The sequence below is a fragment of the Strix uralensis genome, chromosome 8, assembly GCF_047716275.1.
Source record: "Strix uralensis isolate ZFMK-TIS-50842 chromosome 8, bStrUra1, whole genome shotgun sequence".
Taxonomy (NCBI): Eukaryota; Metazoa; Chordata; class Aves; order Strigiformes; family Strigidae; genus Strix; species Strix uralensis.
In genome coordinates this window covers 12,297,080-12,318,450 of record NC_133979.1, presented here as the reverse complement: position 1 = coordinate 12,318,450, position 21,371 = coordinate 12,297,080, and the positions used below count along the sequence as shown (strand labels likewise).

Here is a 21,371-nt window from a genome sequence, read left to right as displayed (position 1 = left end):
AACTCCCCGTGTGCTTTTATCTTCCTAAATTTATCTCTCCCCCTGTGTTCCAGCTGTGTGTGGTGCTTCGTTCTTCCCAAGAAGAACGGCAGCTTCTTTCTGCAAGAGAGGAGGATGCTCCTATGTGTGTGGGGTGCGAATCCCTGACCTCCTCCCTCTCTAGATTCAGCTTCTCTCCTACCTCAACACTCTCAGTTATTTAATGTGAACACTTGTCCTGACAACAGAAGTGAAAATAAACCAAGCCATGTGAAGGTAGTAAGCAAGAGAGATTCTGGGAAGACCTCACATTTTTTTGTAGTATTTGTATTCTTACAGTTGCAAATTTATGGGTGTTTCTTCTCTTCTTAGTTAAGACCAAGCTTGTAAAAGATTCTTATTTTTTATTTATTTTTTTAATCAGAGGCATAAAATTGAAGGAAAATGGCCAAGCTGTGGGGTGCACAAGGCTTTTGGTAGGTCTACTTGGAAGTTTTTCTCAACTGGTCCATCAGTTGTGTCTGGCCATTTTCCATGAAATGACTTTGACCACAGTATGGAAAATACTGAGCCTGGCCTAGGCAATCAGTACTTTGACTATTTGGAAAAAAAACTTAAGTGTAAATGTTCTGTTTGGATTACAGTTTATTTAAATTCTCATCTTTTAAGGATATTAAATAATGTTACTTAAAAACTCTTCTTTTGTAAAGCATCTATTACTAATGCAAATCTAGAAAATAAAATAGGGTAACAGCTTCCTGGCATCTTCCCAGCATCTTGTTATTTTGACCCTTCTGCTTTCTCCTCCTAAAGGATCCTGAATAATTTGTATATATTCTATATGAACACTCGGTGAACATACAAATTATTTGGCTTCTCATTTCAGCAAAGATGCCAAAATAGGAGAAGACAGATTTTCTGTGTACTCTTGCTGTAAAAACAATGTAAAAATTTCCCTAGAGACTCACTCGAAGATAACTTCAGAAAGCAATGAGGGATTCTAGGCCATAATTCTTCTTGTGGTGATCCTTTAGCTTTTTTTGTTGTAATGTGCCAAGAGTTTAGCCTAAATATGTGTTGTTTAATGGGTTGTTGTTTGTATTCAAACTCATGAACCAGTTCAGCTCCCTAAAAAAGACTTTGCTGATGGGTGTCCTCAGACGCCCTGGGATGCCCTCATGTTTTGTCACCAAAGCCTGCAAAGACAGCTTTTTAAAATTTTTTGAATTTTTTTAAATTTTATTTTGTGCAGGCATACTGTTGTAAGTGGAGCAGGTAGCTGTGCTTATAGTTGGGACTACCTTATGTTTCCTGTTATAAGCAACAGGGAAAATGCTCTATCATTCCATTACACTGTCATCTTTGAGCTGATGTTTTCCACGCCATGTGTTTGGCACAGCTGGAAAGTTCAGCTAAAATAACTTAGCTGTCTCTCAGGATGAGGCTACTGAAAATGCATGGTTCTATCCCTGTTTAAAAAAATAAAAATTAAAAAATAGGCTCCCACCCTATTTTGCTGAGATTTTTCTAATTCTTCAGGGCAGTGGCTGGGAATCGGTTAGGCTGTGTTACCATGGCAGCCTGCTGCAGCTCCTGCTCTTCTGTGAAATCCCATGGCTGGCTCTGATGTTCCATGGGGGCTGTTAGACGCTGGCAGCACAGGGCTGTGTGCGCTGGGCACAGTCTGTCCTACCAGGGCTCCCCTGCCCTGCCTGCGCTGGTCAGGCACCCTCCCCATACGGTTAATCTGGATGCAGCATCTCCAGAGATGTAAGAACCAAATAGGATTTTCCCTTCAATTGCTTCTTCACAAAGAGATTGGGGCATGGACAACAGATCTGGGAGCAGGGAATCTTTCCTGGACGCTCAAGAATGTCCTGCCAGCCACCTGGGCAACGTGAAGGAGCAGTAGCCTGGTCTGGTGCATGGCACGAGCAGGATTATTGGAGGTCGAAGGGTGATGGGTACTGGGAACAGCAGAGAAAGGAAGGGTCTGCAACCAGCAGGGAACTCCTCAAACACTTGCAGGTTTGTTAGGTGTAAACAGTTCAGGAGCACTATAAGAGGATTCATTTTTTTTCTCCTCTGGCAGCTGATCTAGAATACAGTAGCTTACTGGAGCTTGTAGTTGCATTTAGAGGACTGTGCCCTGGGTTTAATTGTTCTATTTGATTGAGTTTTTCTCGAGTTGATTTTTTTTGGTGGATTTTTTTCTTGAGTTGATTTTTTTAAAAAAAACATGTCAAGTTACCCTTTAAGATTTTTTAAAGAGCTTTATGGTTATAAAAACCAAGCTGTCAGAAGTTAGGAAAAGCAAAGAAATAACATTGCACTTTCAACATTAATTCCATTCTCCTGTGCAGATGTTATCCTTAATTACATAATTGCATCCTGGCTCTTTTAGAACACAGCTGTCTACCTAGTGGAGAGGGAAGACTGAGATTTAGGCTAATTTCTGTAATGCAAAACATTCAGCCTTGGTATGAGTAGTTGCAGAAGCTGCAGAACATGTTATGGATAGGAGAGAGAAAAGGAGGGGAGAAATAATGGTCTCCTGATTACAGACCCTGAGGATTCCTCTTGAGGGGATTTAGCCTTTGACTGACCGATACGATGCTGGGCAAGTTAGATCAGAATTTCCCAAATACATGTAAGTCTCATGAGGTGGATATGCCCGATTGCTGGATGTTCAGCAGGAGAGCTGGGTGATCAGCAGCAGCAAAGTCAGTGTTACTGTGAGCTTAACAAATGTTCTGAAAATTCAGCTTCAGGTGTCTGAAGTAGAGCATCAGGAGGCAATGGAAACTGTGGGCATCCACTTTTGTCTGTTTACTCCCCTGTAAAATGGTGTAATACATGCTAAATATTCCAGAGATGCTCTAAATATGAAAGTATTGTTTGTATAACGCTTAGATATATGGCAATATAAGTAAAATCTTGTGGGAAAATCAGAAAGTCACTGTTCACAACAGAAATCCTGAGCTGAAGCTCTGAAGTTGCAGGGCTGTTGTCCTACTTCAGCACTTACTAACACGTGGATTTGGCCTTTCAGCCATGGTATTCTTTTAATAGACATTATGAAAGTATGACATTTCATAAACTATGTCATAAAAATAATAGTGAAATAAAGGGGCTGGTCCCTTATGGGATTAAAATACCCTATAAATAATGGTGATATTATAGGGCTTGTTCTTTGGAATTTTTCTGAAACTGTACTACTTTAGATATTTTTTCATTGAAGGATTATTATTATTCACAGACAAAAAACCACAACAGAAACATAAATTATCTAAATCCATGCCTTTTACTGAAAACTTCCGTTTTTCCTAAGTTGTTTCAAAACAGGAATATTTCTTCAAATTTTGGCTCAAAATCCAGCTTACGTTTTGAACAAAAGAGTCTGTAGTACAGTCTATCCATCACCCTGTTTGTGCATAGTACAAACATGTCTTCTGACACACCATATGTGAGCTATCATTTATGTTTTGACTTGTGAAACACAGTATTCGTAAGAATAATCTTCAGGTTTTTTTCTGCAACTCATCTGACATGTTCCAAGTTTCATTTTCTTCACAGGAGAATCTCTTTTTCAATGGTGTTTTATTATCTTACAACTGTGAACTGTATGTTGCTCTCAGTTACACAGATAAGACCAGAGAAATACATTAAGAAAAAAGAATTCCTTTGCATTTACAACATAGCATAAAAATAAATTTGCTCGCCTGACTCTTTAGAGCCAGTCTTGGCCTCACGCTGCCTAGTCCTGTGAATCAGAATTAGACCAGCAACACAGGAGGCCCGTGTCTGTCTGTAGGTTAGCTGTAGCACTGAAAGTTATGTAGGTCAAATGAAGTTTGAAATTCAGGAGGCACATTTTATATGCTTTTCTGCTTGTTCATAATATATGCTTGCAGGTAAGCAGGGCAGAAACTTCCTGCTGACAGCCATTGGAAAGAGCACACGGCTATATTTTAGCAAACTGACCTGGTGTGTAATGCACCAGTGCCTCCCTCATGTCCCAGATGCCTTTTGTCACCGTTGAGGTTGCTGCTTTCTGAGCTGGCATCTGTGGACAGGGCAGGTGGTTTCCAGTTTTGTGTGTAGCCGGGGTGCCATACAGTTTATAAGTCTAGCACAAAGTTTAAAGTCCGCAACCGCTATTTGGAATTAAGTTTCCCTTCTCTTGTGGTTTTCAACCTGGTTATCAAGCCTAAAGAAATTAATCTCCAGCCAATGCAGTGAAGTATTATTAGCTCAACTGTACTAATGGAAGAAACATAGTTAGATTTTTACTTTAAAAAAAAAAGCACTCTAGTAGTACCATGTATTAAGAGGTGCTTTTTTCTCCATCATGCTTTGTTGCTCTTTGCCACTGAAAACACTGTATAGAAAATGTATTTGGGTTTCACACTGAGAAACATTAGTAAAAGCTAGATTTGGGGGGGGGGGCGGGGTTTACAACCTGTCAGGAGTTCTCTTGGGTTCTGTGAGGCTGTTGGGACATGAGAAATACTGACAAGGGAATAGCCTGGGAAATTACAACCATTCGATTTTAGACTTGGTCAGTGGGAGGGTATTTGGAGAAAAGAAATAAAAATTATAAAAGATTAGAAGTATCATATTGTTGGACAGTCCAAGAGCTGCATCTCTTTTGGCAGTGGGACAAAGAGGAGGTGGGGGAAGGGCTTGAGCACAATCTGCAGTGTTCCTGCTTCAGGCAGAATAAGAGCTTTTCAGTGGGGCAGATAAGAGTGGAACAAAATGCTCTAGACTCTAGAGCCTTTCTAGACTCTAGGAACTGAAGATAGGGAAATTCAGAATAAGTGCTGGCCATCAGAGCCATGTACAGAGGGTGGTGAGGCGTTCTCCATCACTTTGAGAAGGTTGGGTAAATATATTTGAAGTGTGGGCTAGTGCGTCTGGCAGTTGACCATCAACCCAGACTGCAGGCTCTCAGCACCTCTATTCTTGTTGCTAAAAATTCCTTGTTGCTTTGATAATCGGTGCAAATGATGCAACTTCATTTATATTACCTCTTGTAGAAGAGCATTTTCTAGGCCTCTGTGTCTACTTGACCGCTGAGAAATGCAACATTGGCTGATAAGATGGTTATTTTCTAGCAGAAACACACCTTTCACATCTAATCCAGTTATGCCTGAGCAGAAACCTTTCAAAAGCCTCTGCAAGATGGATTGCAGCAGTCCTGCTGTACCCTGTGTTTGTGTGATAGTGAGTGCTTATGAATGACGGGTATAGAATAAACCACATTCCAGCTTAGGTGGGGGCAGAGATCCCAGTGAACTATGTCCCAGGCACAGTGAGGTCTTATGACTGGTATGTCATCCTCTGGCTTTTTCTTTCCCTCATGCCCTTCTTCGTCTCCATTTCTGGTGTTACCAGAGTTTGAAAGAGCAGTAATCTCCATTTACTACAGGTTCTCTCTCCAGTCTTTTCATCTTTCTTGTTTCTCTGCAGCAGAGTATTGTATACCTAGATATTATTCAACTTTGTGTGGTGCTTAGCTGACCTTTGCAATCTCCCTGTCCCCTTCCCATCAGACTTAGAAGTCTTCCAGAGCAATGCTGCTTTGTACTCCTAATCCAGCAGTCTCACAGAGGTACAGAAGAGGCACCATCCGTGTCATCAGGATGCAATAGCATTACCCTTCATTTTGCTTGGTATATTAGAAATGCTGTTCTGGGAGACTCAGCTTGCTTCTAACTGTTTGTATCTTCTATTGAGGTGCACTTCTTGGCTAAGGCTCCAAGTTTCCATGTTTTGTTTTAGCATATATTGTGATTCACCTTGGTAAATTTGAGAACAGGAGATGGGAAACTGGATGGAGACAAAAATAGCTTATAACCAGCTGTCCCTATTACCCTTCAGTATTCTGCAAATGGACAGAATGACGAATTATAGCTGGATTGTCTTGTCCCTGTAGCTATTAGGTGAGCCTTGACATTTTTTATCCCTTCCTCATAACCTGCCATCTCTGGTCTGTCATGTCTGTACCTGTTTATTCCTGGAGTAGTGTCTCTAGAGGGGCTATTTCTGCCTCTCTCCCTGGATGAGACCTGTGCAAGAGACTGGCCTGAAAGGTCTGGCCCATCTAAATTCTTTCTAATTTTTTAATAGTCTCCTCTAACACCCTTAGCGATGTCCTTTACAATTATACAACTTTGAAAATACTCCAAGATTGCTTAAAAATACTGTGGCCCTCAGAGACTTGCTCTTCAGTCATGCTTTCCTGTCTGCCTCTCTGTGTTGCTTGTTTCTTTACGCTTATACTATAAGGTCCCTTTGGCTGCCCTTAGCACTGCGAATGCTGTGACTGAGTTTCTGGGTGCACAGTGATACCAACAAATAATAAAGGTGGGAACTTAACACAGGGAACCTGATTTCCAACTGGACCCTATGGTTTCCACCTCAATGGCAGGAGGTGATGAGGTACTGTGGGAACATTGCCTAAGCAGTTTTCAGACTCGGTTTCTGACTTACTATGATTATGATAATCAGGAAGGGAGATATTGCATCTTCAGGGGCCCACCCTAAAGCAGCGCAGGCTTAGTCACTGTAGTGGAGAACAGGGAATGCCCCCAACCCCAAACTGCGAGTCTGAGCTCCCGAATCTGGTCGGAAAAGTGCGCCTTCCCTCCCGGTGCCTGCTGCTCCTCGGGTGGCTGCTTGTCTCCTCTCAGCCTAAAAAGGGACAGTGTTCCCCGATGGGAAGTAATTGCTTTGGAAACCTCGCTGAACATCTGTCTCCAATCAGCCCGAACATCCACACCAGGCGCAGCAGCGGCCCGCGGCCGAGCATCAGCGGTAGCGCGGAGCCTTGGAAGGGGCTGCGCGCCCGACGCCGCGGCTCCCAAGGGGGTTGCGTCGGGGGAGCTGCCTCCCGGGGCTTGCAGTTGTGGTGGTGCTGCATTTTGTAGCTTGCCAGTGACAAGCTGCAGAACAAAACCACAAGGCTTGAGATGTAGCTCAAAACTACAGGGTTTGTAGAGCCAAACCACAAGGCTGAGAATTTCAGTAATTATAAGCCAGGAAAACAGTTTTTAGTTCTTTAGTCCTATATGGGGCATTGCCTACTGTATAGATGGAAGTATGAGAGCTGTCTGCTGAGACTCCACATTTCCCCCTACAATCGTTTTAGAAACTACAGAGGGAAAACACACCAAAATGAAAGATTACCCCAGTAATCCCTCAGTAATAATCTCAGGGGAACTGCCCAGAAAAGTTCCAGGGAAGAACACAGAGCAAATAGAAATGAGTCAAAAGGGAGAAACCAGAGCAGTTTCAGAGCAGTGTGATAGCTGAGGAGAATGCTTAGGGAAATAGTCTGGATGAATGACAGGAGAAACAGCCATGCAGAAGGGACCAAAGCAGACAGGTTGTGTTCCCAGCTAGGCATAGGCTCCACATTTGTTTTGCACTGGTGTTGAACTAGCTGAGAGGAGCCCGGGTATGGTCCTAGTGGTTCACACAGCACTGGGAAAATGGGCAACTCTGATATGTGTGGTTATCTCTTTCTGAACAGCTCAGGCAACAGCAAAAAGTCTCAAATGCTTGTAATCTTTCTTCTTTTTCTCTTTAATGTTTTGTGTGTAATGTAAAAGCCATGTAAGACCGACTAGAATCTCCTATGGAGTGTGACTCCAAACAAAAGGAGCCTTTTGTCCACTTTAAATAGCTTGCAGACCTTTGGTTTGAATTGTTTGCAAAATTTAGGCAATGCCATCTTTAGAGTTGCATGTGAAATCATAACTGAACTTATAAATTTATTTTAGTTTCAAGGTCACACACTATTTTTCCAGGGTGTGCCTGCTTAAACCCATGATAAGATGGTTTCACTGAATGAGTAGCTGTTCAAGATTTTTGTTTATCATCTTCATTTCTGTGAGACCTCAAGCATGCTTAATGCAAGTGGAATTTGTGATTTTTTTTTTTTATTTAATTTTTTTTCCCTCCTTCCCTGGAACTGAAAGGCCTTTGCTTTGCACGTGCCTTTAGGAAATTCCAAATGTTTAATATTTATCCAATTTTTAATGAATTTTTGCAAGGATGCAAAACTCAGCTGACTTACAAATCCCTCAAACCTCTTGGTCAAATGGATGTTGGACTGCTTTGACACCAGGCATTCTTTCTAATTCAACTATGATGAAAGAACATAAGTGTTAATTAGGACTTTTTTCCATTTAGGCTCCTGAGAGCACTTTGCCGTTGTCAAAATGTGAACTTAAACTCACAGGATCTTTGCCCTGGTCAGCAAAAGTGTATTATGCTTGGGCAGCTCTCAGGGGGCACGTGGGACCAAAACAGGATAGCAATGGCATTTGACTGCCTTAGACTGTTGGTTTGGATAATGGTGTGTGTACTCATTGAATTTGCTGTGTTAATGCCTTTTGTGGCAAGAGCCATCTACCAAAGTTTCATTTTTCAGAATGTGAAATTCAGCAGCTAAAGATAACCATGGGATTGGTCTGTAAGGAACCTCTGTAAGGTGTTTAGCATGGGAGTTCACAAGAGCCATGCGCAGTACAAGTAGTGTGTGAAATGCAGCAGGCTTCGGCTATGGCAGAATTACCGTCGGTAATTACAGGGGTGAACACTACTGGGTGGGGAGGCTCCTGAGGATTTTGCAGGGGATCATCGACATTTTAGGCAGTGCCTTGAAAGCAACTGTAAAGTCACTGTTAAGCTAGAAGCAACCCAAAACAGGTGTAAATAACTACTTTCAAAGCACATGCTTTTTATGTAGAGTGTAATGTCTGTCTCTGTTGCTTGTCATGGGGATCGCAGGGAAGATGGCTCAATGCTGCAAGGAGGTATTCAGTCAGATGACCCTGCTAAAGCTATTGGTTAGCAGATTAAAATTCCTGCCATCCTCCCTGTGCCTTGCTCTGAATTCTTAACCCAAACAGAAGTGAAATGTCAGAACGTAATTGTTCTGTAAGTCCTGTGAACACTGAGCCTCCGGTTATTTTGAGAGCAGTACATACTATACCTGCTAACATCTGGGCCAGCAGGAGCAATGATATAAGGTAATGTGGCAGAGAGGCATGAACCCCTCTCTGGGCAGGGCTGTCTATCAGAGCAGCAGTATTCAAGGCCAGCGTTCTCCCATGTTTGCAGGGTGAAGACTTTAATTAAAAAACAAATCTATTGGCAAACATAAAGGACATATTTAGGCTTTTTTCCCCTTGTACCATGAACATCCATGGCCATTCGCAAGACAATATGGCACCTTTACAAGCTCACAGCTTAATTCACATAAAATCTAACAGAGGAGGATAAATCTAGGATAAAGTGGGAAGCATGTAGCTCACACAAAGTAGGGCTGTACAGTCATTTTTAGCTCTTTGAATGTTCTTGAAAGCATTTGCTATCCAAGGGTACATTCCCTTGGAGGCAGGTGGGAGTGATCACAGCATGTGCTGGAATGCTTAAGCCGTTAACCAAACCAGCTGCGGTGCCAATAAGAGTGAAAAGATGGCACCAGGGAGGGAGTCATTCATGCTGAAGACCAGGCCTCTCAGTCCTCCTCACACTTGTCATACAGACTAGCTCAAGTGTATCTGCGTATGCTGCTGTCACCCCTCCAGGATGCACCCCACCACTACAGCCTTATACTAGTGCCTTGTGGCAAGGAGCAGGGACAAGTGGGAACTGCTGCCAGTAGTGCGTTTAATTTCTTTTTTTTAAGAATAATAGCAATCAGCTATTTTGTATATAATTGTGTTTGTTGTTTTATCATTCCTTTTTTGTTGTTGTTACCAGAGTGCCTCTGATGGCTTTTGGAAGTCAGTGGCAACCCGTGTCCCAAGGGAACCTCATGAGATACGTATCCTGAATCCCTACTTCATCCAGGAGGCAGCTTTCAGCTTCATCGGACTGCCTTTCAACAACGGCCTGATGGGCAGAGGGGTAGGTATAAAACGAAGCAAGCAAAACCACAGGGAAGGACAAGAGATCAAGCAGCAGAGTAGGCTTACGCTGTTCTTACTTTTCCTCTGGGCCTCCACTGCTGGACGTTGAAGGGACTTTGGCTCTGTTCTGGTGGCAGCGCTCAGCCTCCTTCAGGCCAAGGCAAGATCCTTCCTTGGAGCACACTGAGGATTGGGGGGGGAATTGTCAACATTTCAGCAGCACCTTGAAAACAACTGTAAAGTTGAATCCCAGGGTTATAGTAAAAGAGGGTAAAGGTTTGTTTTATGGGGCTTTTGGTAAGAAATTCTGATCTTACAGTGACAAGTTTTAGATCTAAATGCTTACAAAAGAAAACAATGCAAAACATAGTTTTAGGTCATAGTTATTAACAAGTACCTTCATGGTCATTCTCGTATCTCTCACCCCCAGTGCAGCTTTTTGGAGTGTTAGTGTGGAGTAGGTGCTGACTTGGGTTTTCTGGATCATTTCACACTGCAATGCTGTCCTCAGAACCTATTTATATTTGCTCTACCTAATATATCAACCATTAGAGAAAGTATTACTTGGGTGGGTGAATAACTCATGTACACATGTGATATAGTTGTTGATAGAGACTACACGTGACATTTTTGGGCACATTAGCACAGCTGACAAACCCAGAGAGAAGCACTTTTGCTGGACAAGGTTTGCTTGCTCTGCCCCTGGCATTGTCCTTCCATTGTTATCAGTACTGGAGATTTGCCATGTCACAGCACGGATTCAGACTAGACAGAATAGTGCCTCATTTTCCATGCTCTAATTGTATCGTGAAGTCTTCAGAAATATTAGAGACATTTCTTTTGTGCAGGTCAGATGGGTGGGTGCCTGGAGATAAGAAATTCGCTTTTTAAAATGCAGTATGCGAGATGTGCAGATAGATTCAGCCACATAGAATGACTCTTTCTGAAATACATTGCTGCATATGTACGTACAGACACTGTCATTGGATTCTGGAAGCACTGGATTTGTGCTCTGTGCACTGAAGGTATCTTATCCCAAATATTCCCATCAGCTAGAAAGTAACTTAATTCACTTCTCTGCATTCCCCAGAACTTACCCTTAGAACAATGTGGTCTTCATTTGTCTTTTGGAAAATCAGGCCTGCTGCCCCAGTAAAGGACAGAAATAATCAGAGTTTTGCCTTTATTTTCTCCAGATTTGTATTTATTTTTAAACACGTTATTTTAATACACAAGATATTACTTAAACTGAGAGGAGAAGAGAGAATCCGGAAATGAAAATGCTGTGAACTGAAGTTTATGAGGTTTTGATAGGTTGTTTAACACACATCAGATTGGAAAATGAAGGCATCTTAATTGAAACCTGATGTTTCACTTCATGAAAGTCCATTTGAGCATTTAAAAATAGTTTATGGAGCTTTAAGGCAAGCAGTCTTTGCCTATGACCCCTGCTAGATTGTGTAAATTGTAGTTCATTCCTTCAGCTGGGGCAGCAGGAGCTCTGCAGGTGCATCTGTGGGGCTGGGACATTAGTATACCCTGTGTTGTCTGTGCAAGGACACTCTAATATAGTGATTATATCACAGTTTAAAAACAGAGAGAGAGAATATTTTTAGCCTGTGGATACAAATTTTACTGCAGATGTCAACTATGGTCTGCTGTCATGGAGCTGCTGGGACTTCACGCTTTAGTGAATGCTGCTGCATCAGTGCAAAGGCTCTGACTGAAGCTACTGCTGCAGTGTAAAGAGGGAAGAAGAGTCTGAGTAGGATCCTGCTGATACAAATTTGCTACAGACCTTTTTTCACTGAGAGTTTAAACGGGAAGAGTGGAAATTGGAGCCTGTAGACCAAGAATCTGACTCATTAAAGATTTGAGAGAGATCCAGCAAGAGGAGTGAGACAGCTAGAGCAAGGAGCATTGCTCTACAAGAGACAGTGTGACCCAGAAGCCACAGAGCATATCTGGTTGGGTTCAGGGTCATGCTTTAGAGATGTGAGACAGCCTGGAAAACTTTACTCAAGAAAGAAGTATATGAACGTGGAATAGGAAAACGCTGAGGTCTCATAAGCAAAAGCACAGCAAACAGTATGTGTCCTGAGTTTCTCCTGGAGAACCAGGATGGGGACAGATGGATGCCCCCATGTTGCAGTGTGCTGTGGTATGTTGGGCAGGCTACACACAGCAGGATCAAGGCTGGGGATGCCTTCATAATCAAGGCCAACAAGAAATCCTCATAGAGAGCAGTAATATTCCACTCTCCTTTGGTTCTGTTGCCTAAATAAACTTCAGTGCTTCTCTTGCACACCACATATGGTAACAATGTGCTGCCAATTAACTTCGTAATTTGAGGGCTTTTTCAGCAAGGTTGAGGAGAGCTAGTAAAATAGTTTGGGGCTGATCTCAAAGTGTTTTTCCCAGGATTCAATAAAGGGTGAATGTAGTAACATCCTCTGCTTTGATAATATAATTTGGGCCAGATGGTTCTGGAGGAGAGTAGGGAGGTGCAACTCATGTGTATTTTGATTGCACTTGTGGCTTTAGTAGCCAAAAGTCTGAGCAAGGAGCAAAACTGGTCACCCATAATGAACAATGACTTCTCTCTGGGACCAGTAAAGCTTTTCAGGAGTTTCTTTAATCCATTTACTGAAGTCATAAGAAGGGGGAGAGCTGTTTCCTACTATGTGTGGACTTCTCTTTTCTTGGGATAAACTGATGAAAAAGAAAAACTTCAGTTTAGGATTCTAGTAATGTCTGGGCAAAATTAAATGTTAATACCTGAAGATGGTTTAGCATGAAAGAAACAAGGTAGTAAAGATCCTCTCTTTGATTAAAGAATCCTCTTAAGGTGTGGGTGCAGGCTTGGCTGTCTCACTAGCCAAACGTATATGTATGTGATTTATGTTTAGGTAGAAGTTCTGTGTATATAGGGTCTTTTGAGCTTGAAACCAGACATCACTGGTATTGCAGCTGGTAATTCAGGCATGCAGTAACCTACCTTACACTGCAGACAGCTTACTGGGGGACAAGCATGAACATCAGTTCAGAGGCATCATTGCCTGTTGCATGTGTAACACTGGAGATGGTTATTGCCACGGTACTTTTTGCTGTGTAGTGAACAGTCCTATCCACTCAGTAGTGTTCAGAGCCATTGGAGCAGCAGCTTTCTGGCTCTTCTGGGAGCCCCAAGCATGGTGTGAGGTGGCCAGGAGAACATTCCAGATTACACAAATTATCAAGAGACTTCAGGACTCCAGTGCAGACTGTGGTGTTTGTTTCTCTCCCTCTCTGCTGGTGCTGTGCATCCATTGAATTGCTTGATTTAACTGCTTATGAGATTAAGTTCTGCTGCCAAAAACTGTAAGCCTTTGGTTTGTTCATCTACGGGAAATGGCTGAATCTATAGACCTCTAACTAAAGAGATAAAGCATCCTCCCCTGGACTTCACCCAGCTTCAGCACCAACTTGCCGAAGGAGGAGCCATGTGCAGGAGGTGTTATCAGGCTGAGTCAGGCGCTGGGCCATGGATTAGCGCCTCTGCAGAGTGGTGACAGCCCCCATGCACTTGGGGATTAACCTCTGATGCTGGAGTGTTAGCACGTCCCACCCAAAGGCTTCTCTTTGTTCCTTAGGCAGTTTTTCAGCTCCCCTGGCTGGTTGTAATGACCCTTTCTCTCACTGGCACTGGGTCACCCTGGTGTCAGCAAGCTAGGTCTCCTGGGCTGGTTTTGCTGGACTGTCACTGTGTGAAGGCCGTTTCTTGGAACCTGTTGGGTCTTTATAGAGCAGAAGAGAGGTGGGGGATGGCAGGAGCAGAGCAATCTGCCACTTCATCCTTTCCAGTCATGTGCCTCTCCTTTTTTTGCACTCTGACAGCATCTTCTAAGGCAGATAGAGGGACAGGTAAAGGGCTGCTGCAGTCAGTTAAATATAGAGGCTTAGTGTCATTGTTAAGCTTTGGGTTTGCAAGCCATCACATCTGCTTCATGGGCTGGACTGTTTGATCCATTACCAGTGCAGTGTGATCAGTCCGTGAGCTGCTGGGGAATGGACACTCAGACAAGCCATCATCACAGGGTAGCAGGTAAGTGCATACCAGCCACTTCTTGGTAGATGCCCAACCACATGCCTCTGCACATGATAGATGCAAAGTAGCTGAAGGGAGTTTACTTTTCCATGAAAGAGTAGGCCATGAACTCCCATTTAGCATAGGGTGAAGCATATATGTGGTTACCACAGAGCAGTTAGCATGTAGTAAAGTCATGCCCTTGCTTGCCCTCTGTTAAATTGTTAGGTCCTTAAGAAATACTCCCTGTACTGCACAGGAATCCGCTCTATGGCAAATGATGACTCAGAGCTTGTGCATCAGGTTAGAGGGGATCAAAGATACTTGATTTGTGCTAAGTTGTATAGGAGCTCAGCAGTTAAATGGCAGAACGGAAACCTGCTGGGCAGCTTGTCATGTCTCCAGCCACAGGCCTCTGGCCTTTCCCTTTTGCTCTGCTGCAGACCACCAGTTCTGGAGGCCCTCTCCCACTTACAGCAAGGGATAACTAGGGGAGGTGAGAAGGACAAGTGTTAGAGATGCTCTGCTTTGTCTTTTGAAGCCCAATATTGAAGCTGATTCTGTGCATGGACAGAGGTAGCTGCGGGAGCAGTGCTGTGGGTTGTAAGCTCCTGTGACAGGGACCACTGCAGAATACCAGGCACTTGTCTGCTCAGAGTAAGTGATGCTAAATTGCTTTTTATGCCATATTTCCAAACTTGCCAACTAAGGGAAGCAAAGAGTAGGTTTGGGGTTTTTCTTATGCAAACATAAATTAACAAAAAGAAAATACAGTGACTGCTGTGTATAACATTTAATGGCTATTATAGTTTTGTTCTGTATTTCTTTTGTTTAGAAAACTTTATTGCTATTAGGTGATCAGGTCTATAACTGATAAAACTAAGGTAGCAATTTTTCCCATGCAAGCAATTTTTCAGGTTTTCCCTCAAATAAGTTAATACAGTAATCAAACCAATTTGAATATCTAAGTGTATTGTTGTTTGTAGGGAGTCTATTCTTTAGCAACACTTACCCTTTTATTGAAAAAGGTAACAATTGGAATAGTCTGAACAATCTAGTATGTCTTACCCTGAGCTAAGTAAAATCCCATAAATAACTGGAATTCATTTAACATATTAAGGGAGTCAAATATTTCTAAAAACAGATTTACAGCAGTCATTTCCTTCCAGTCCAGCAGGCAGTGACACAGGAATGACCCGAGCATGGAATGAAAAGCAGCAAGAGCTTTTCACATGCACCAAGCAAAGAGCAGTTACGGTCCCCTGGTTCAGTCGCCAGCACTGGATCTCCAGGGCAAGCCTGCGAGGTGATGCTCAGCCTCCATTAAGTCCAGAGGAGAGCTGGTGTTCATTTCTGCTGACTGTCTTCTTTTCTTCTGTGAGTAGAAGTCAGTCTTTAAAGCCTCTTCAGGGGGACCAATGGAAGATGAAACAGCAATGTCTTGAGGGGAAGCCTTTTATCTTTCCCCCTGCAGCAAAGAACAGTGTAGAAGCAGTTAGGTCAACCTGTCCTATGTCTGTCTGTACTGCTAAAGGCAGGTCACCACCCTGACCTGGTGGTACAAACTGGCTGTGTTTGCACCGCACAGAGCTTACAGTGATCCCTGACGCAGCACAAGACCAGACATCTTTGCCTCTCTTGTCTTTATGGACCTCTCACCCAGCATCCGCTGTGCCCGTGCTCACCTCACCCATGGAGGACGTGTGCCAGCAGGCCCCTGGAAGGAGGCCCTCTGGATGCACAGGCAGCCTTTGCCCAGCACTGCTGCAGTGACGTTGCTCACCACTGCTGTGTTTGCTGCTTCTGTGTGTCAGGTGGCCTTTTGGTGTCATCTCTGGCTTGTCTGTCAGTCTGCTGCATTCTCTCAAATGGGACCAGACAAAGGTCTGATCCCCGGAGAGCCTTATATTAGATACTACATTTTCCAGAAGTCTGGACTTAGACAGCAGGCCAGGCTTGGAAAAGTGGACTGTCAGTTCAGGCCACATTATCCAGGGAGATTGCCCTTGTAGTTGTTTACCAGTGCTGGAGAGAGTATGCTGAACCTGGTACTCACCGTGGGCTCCAGCTAGGACAGAAACCTAAGAAACACAGCGGGAGGTACAGAGCTTGTAAGGCCAAGTTCAAGGCTTGTGGCAAGGAACTGGCAGGGGGAGAGGACTCCAAATGCTTTCTGGCATCTTGCCATTCCCAACTCACCCCAGTTGGTGGGCACCAGTTCAGGTCAGAAACTCATCATGGCCACATCTGGAGCAGCAGTCCTGCTGGGCCACCCCAGGCAGCCCCGTGCCATGGCCTAGCCTGCACTGGCCAGTCTTTGTGCAGCTGGGAGGCATCCCAGGAGCCTTCTGACTCGGCACTGGCCACTGTTGGGCTGCTGTTCTTCAACCATTTGGTTGAAAGCAGCATTGCTTGGTGGTACAGGAATGCACATAGAAGGCCATGAGCAGCAAGACAGGCTTTGAGCTAGTTCAACCCCAGATTATTGTTCCTGAGGCGGGATATTGGGATTTTGGTTTTTTCCCTTCGCAATGGCCTAGAATAACAAGAGGCCTCCTCAGTTGTTTGAGAGTTTTATTTTCATAACTCAATGCAAGAGGTGTGGTGGTTGCTTTGGTATGTCTTTGGGGCACGGCACAAGGGTGTGTGAGTGAGATAGTACTGACGCACTGTGTAGGGCACAGCAAGCCAGGTTTGGCACAGCCATGTCCATGATGCCTAACTTCTTTTGGAGTGACCTGTCCCCCAACTTGCCCCAAAGGTTGTACATGGTTTATTAGGTCCAGATTAGAGTTTAGCAGCAAATGGATTTGTATGCCTGTGTACAATCAGGAGAGCTTGGAAGCTGTATAGATGCAGCCAGAGAATAATTATAACTGTTTCCTCTCTCTGATACGTGTCTCCTCTCATTTGCCACTTCTCTGCTGAGAGGAGAGGAGAGCCCTTTCTCCTGGAGAATGCTGCTGAGTTGGTTTCTCTGTAGCACAGCCTGGGACGCATCCCTAGATCGTACAGGGCCTTTCCTGTGCCACAAACTGGACATGAGGCAGTGCTTCATTTTTAACAGGGGGAAGGTGTAGCAGAAGCTCATCAGGCTGTCACAAGATAAGAGGGCTCAGTTTCTCTAGTTTATACCGAATCAGGACCAAAGCAACATACTGATGTACTAATGATGTTTAGTTAACCGGCAATCATGCTTCTTTTATACTTCTTTTCAAGCTGACTCCTTTTTTTTCAAGTCTCTCTAATTCCCCAGTTACTGTTTAATCTGCCTGACGGTTGCTTCTTCTTTAACATAGCAGTTTGCAGCAAATGCCCAGTTATGTGTATTTGATCCAAGTGCATGTGCACACAGAGTTTGTACTCATGTTCTCTTAGCAGGTGCTGTTATCCGCGCCATTTACTAAGGGTGGGCTCTGCAAGCACCCCTGTGCTGCCCTAACAGTTACTGCCCTCAGTGAATAGCAGGGATAATAATTTCTAAAGTATTTTCCAGTTGGTCTTCTCTAGCCCACAGGATTCTGACTGCAGCAGTGGGATGTGAGGCTGCATCTCAGCAGTGAAGCTGTGAATTGCTGCGGGTCTCTGTGTTCAAGGGGGCGACACACACTAGGCTGTAGCTACCCTAGTATTGGAGGGTGCTAACATAAATAAGGCATAATTTAATTAAAAACTGCCATCAGATCATCAGTTTCTGAATGTGATTTTAGGGCAGCACAAAACTATTTTGCTAAGGACAGTGTGTGAATTTCTGATAGTTGTGGGGGCCAAACCAGATACATCTACGACAACCTGAGAGGTTGGGAAGTCTTTGTTAGTCTTTGGTATTTTAATAATTTTTGAGAGGATCAGGCAGTACTGAGATACTGGCATGTCAGGAACTACTGAAGAACAGAAGCAGATGAGAAAATTATCTCCTATTTTTCCACAAAGGCCTCTAGAGTTGTTATACATCGAATAAAGTCAGGCAGATATTTGGTGACCCAAGGGAAGTTCACTTTTGATTTCTGTAATCTGTTGTTCTTCAAACAGAAATAAGAATATGCTTGAAAGAAAGTTATTGGTGGTTTGGCAGTCCTCCCATGAGGTTGGGTAGTATGATTAATTCTCTGTGGTTTATAAGACTCACATTAGAAAGTTAGCTCTTAAATGTTAACTTGGCCAGTGAAATTCCCTCCAGGCAAAGACCCTGTGTCTCCCTCGAGCTGTACCGTGGGAATGGGCCCAGTGCAAGTGTGGGTGGTGGTAACGCCATTTTATTCCCAGCGACGACACATTCTCAAGGACGTAACCATTTACTCACTATGTTTTGGACACTGTAACTACAGCTCAGCTGAGGGAAAGGATTTTGCGGCAAGTCCACTTACCAGCTGATGCAATTCCAGTGAAATCCGAATGTCATCTCCTATGTAAAACACAAAGATGAGAATATATGAATTTGGACTGCCATGCCTGGGAAGACAGGATGTTCTTGCATGTTTTGAAATTCGGGGGAATTTTCTTATCCTTGCCTAATAAACTTTTTCCAATTTTTCTAAACCCCTCCTTGATGTTTTATGGCTACCACTGAATTAACAATTAACTAAAGTAACCAGAATAAAAACAATATTGTTTGTGGTGAGTAGCAACTGAAATTGAGCACTGAGAACAAAATTACTCTGCTGTTTTTCCTAACATCTAGACCTGGCACAGGAGGATGTAGTAAGGTCTTTTCATTTCAAACGTGCACTATTACAGTTGCACAACAAATGTTTGAATTTAATGTCGCACTGATTTAGCCATAAGCAGTTTTGCATGTTTGTCTTCAGATTAGTGTAATTCCGGTGCACTGTAGTGGCGTTCCCCATAGCACTTGGGTTGTGCTCCCAGCTCTGCACATCTCAGCTATGGTGTGAGTGGCATTTCTTTGCTTGGAAATTGTTGGTCTTGGGACTGGTCAGGCAATCAGAAGCGAGCAAGGTAGTGTGCTGCCAAAAGCTGGTTGCTTTGAATGAGAAGCAGAAGCTCAAAACATTGTGTTCCCAGTCTGTTACAAACGTCAGGAAAGGCAATAGCATTGCTCATCGGTTCAAGGTAAACCATTTTAAATGCAAAATACAAGCGTGCAGTTGGTTTCTACATCTCAGCTAAGAGTCTGTCACCCTTGGTGGCTGTCTGAGCATGTCCTCTGAATTCAGGATACTTTTGATATGGCTGGTGTTGGATGCTCTACAAATGAAGATAAGATATGTGGGTGGATTTCTCAGCCTCTCCCTAGCCCCTGGGGTAAAGCTACCTCTGAATTCATCTACCTAAAGGGGAGCTAGAAGAGTCTGTGAGCTAGGGTTTTACACTGGAAACACTCGTCTGTCACAGCGGTCATGTTCATCTGAACACACAAGAGGAGTTGCAGCCGTACAGCCCTGCTGTCACAGGGCCTCAGCAGGAGCCAGGTGAAATGGGAAGGGCTGAGGCTGGACTTCGGTGCAAATGGCAGGTCAGCAGATGGGAGAGGACAGTCGGGGTGTCCCTGCTCAGAGTGCTATCACCCATCTCTGACTGGCTTCCCACTGCTCCTTGTCTTCCCAGTACGCTGTGGCTGGGAAGGGAATGGCACAGGCCAGAGTGTCCTTTTCCTGTGGGGGTGCCCCTGAGCAAAGAAAGGGGTCTCAGTGTACACTGCTGACTGGGGCTGCCTGATCTCCTCTCCATCTCCCAGAGCTGTTCAACGGCCTCCTCAAACTGCTTTTGCCATCAGTAAAATGAAGAGTTTGTACTGTTCCTCACTTCTGCTCCTGTGTAGTGGCCCGTTTGAGATAAGTATTCCTCTTTAGCCTATCTGGAAGCCAGTAACATGCACAGAAATGTAATCCAGTATCTACGTCTGTTTTAATTTCAGAAAACTAACTTATCCACTGTGATTCATCCTCCAGCTCATCTGCTGCCCCATTCTCAGGATAGTGAAGTTGTGGAAGGGGAGTCTGACCATTTGCATTAATCCCTCTGCCCTGCAATACTCCCCTGGAGAGTCAGGTCATAGACCCTCAAACAAGAGCCGCTGCTTTTGTGCTAGATGCTTTGTAGTAAGCTGGCTAACATATGAATTTCTTTACAAGTTGGGAGGCTATTGACCCTGCAAGCTGGCACTGGGCAGCTGATGTGCAGATATAGCCAGATACCCTGTTCCTGATTTTCTGCTTAGTAGCAGCAGTGCCCCTGTGAGCATAAGAAGAAATCTTTGATTATAGAAATGGCAACCTGCTAATGACTTCCATTCCTGCTTTCTCTCCTCTCAGAACATCCCCACCTTGGGAAGCGTAGCAATAACCATGGCGCTCCACAACTGTGATGAGGTGGCGGTAGCTGGGTTTGGCTATGACATGAGTTCACCCAATGCACCGCTGCACTACTATGAGAACATCAAGATGTCTGCCATCAAAGAGGTAGGGAGCTCCTGCCAAGCACATCTTCCTCCCAAGCCCGCCGACCGCCCCGACTCCAGAGCCTGACTGGGATGGTGATGTCAACTTACAGCTTTCCTGTATGGGTCAGAACAGCTCCACCCATGCATTTGCGTGTAAAATTCTAGACATTCCCCAAGCACAATGTGTGTTAAAAATGGTTATTTCTGCTGGGAAAAGTTCTCTGGAATGTGTATATAATGTGATTCCTTCTTTGAGCAGCAGGGAAAAGATTCACATAAATGTTAACTAGAGTTAGGGTGAAAGGGAGCAATTCTGCTGTGGGGTTGAAAAGATGTGGCCTCCTCCTGCTTTTTGATCCATTGTATTGCTCTCTAATCCATAGGCTTCTTTTGCTAGATGATCCTCTCCTCAGCCCCTGTGAAATGTGGGGGAGGTGAGATTAGCCCGTGCATGTTAGCTCTCAGCTGACTGTTCAGCAGCAGTTAGCTAAGTGTAAACACATCATGGCTCTGTGGAGACTGCTCTTTAAAGACAGATCTACGTTAGAAACGTTTTCTGGTACTATCACAGTGAGTTGAACAGCATTTTTAGAGGAACAAAAGCTCTCATGTTGGTATAATGCAGCAGCATAAAGACACTCTTTCAGGTCGGGCCATTCCTGTACCAAACTTGGACACTGGTCAGAGCTTCTATAGTGGGAAGGTTTGCTGCTTTTTTGGTAGAGTACAATCTTTCCCAGCACAGATGTGGCCCAGGCCTTTCTAAGATTGCTTCCCCCTCTTCACTGGCTCCTAGATAGGGAAACTTTCTCAATCCTACTCCATATTGTGAAATGTTGTACTGTTCGTGGACAGTAGCTGTCTCCTGGCACTTAGCATTTGTTCACCTGTAGCACTTTGCCATTGATCCAGGCCAGGAGGGAAGCTGGAAAATTGTGTTTTCCCAAATCACAAGATTGTATGTGTTTTAGAACTCTCACAGACTGCAGGCTGT

The 21,371-nt window shown here is 44.0% G+C and overlaps 1 protein-coding gene across 9 annotated transcripts in view; it reads left to right on the top strand.

Annotated features, from left to right (window-relative positions):
• ST3GAL3 (ST3 beta-galactoside alpha-2,3-sialyltransferase 3) overlaps nt 1–21,371 on the top strand; it is a 205,134-nt gene that overhangs the window by 167,007 nt on the left and 16,756 nt on the right. For 8 of the 9 annotated variants that reach the window (XR_012629841.1, XM_074876235.1, XM_074876241.1 and 5 more), the window contains 2 exons: nt 9,760–9,906; nt 20,250–20,396. Coding sequence is in view for 8 of the 9 variants with exons in the window: in XM_074876235.1 (XP_074732336.1) it covers nt 9,760–9,906; nt 20,250–20,396 (294 nt within the window). In the remaining variant the exon portion in view is untranslated. The remainder of the gene's footprint in view (nt 1–9,759; nt 9,907–20,249; nt 20,397–21,371) is intronic. The other variant, XM_074876240.1, reaches the window with a different exon arrangement.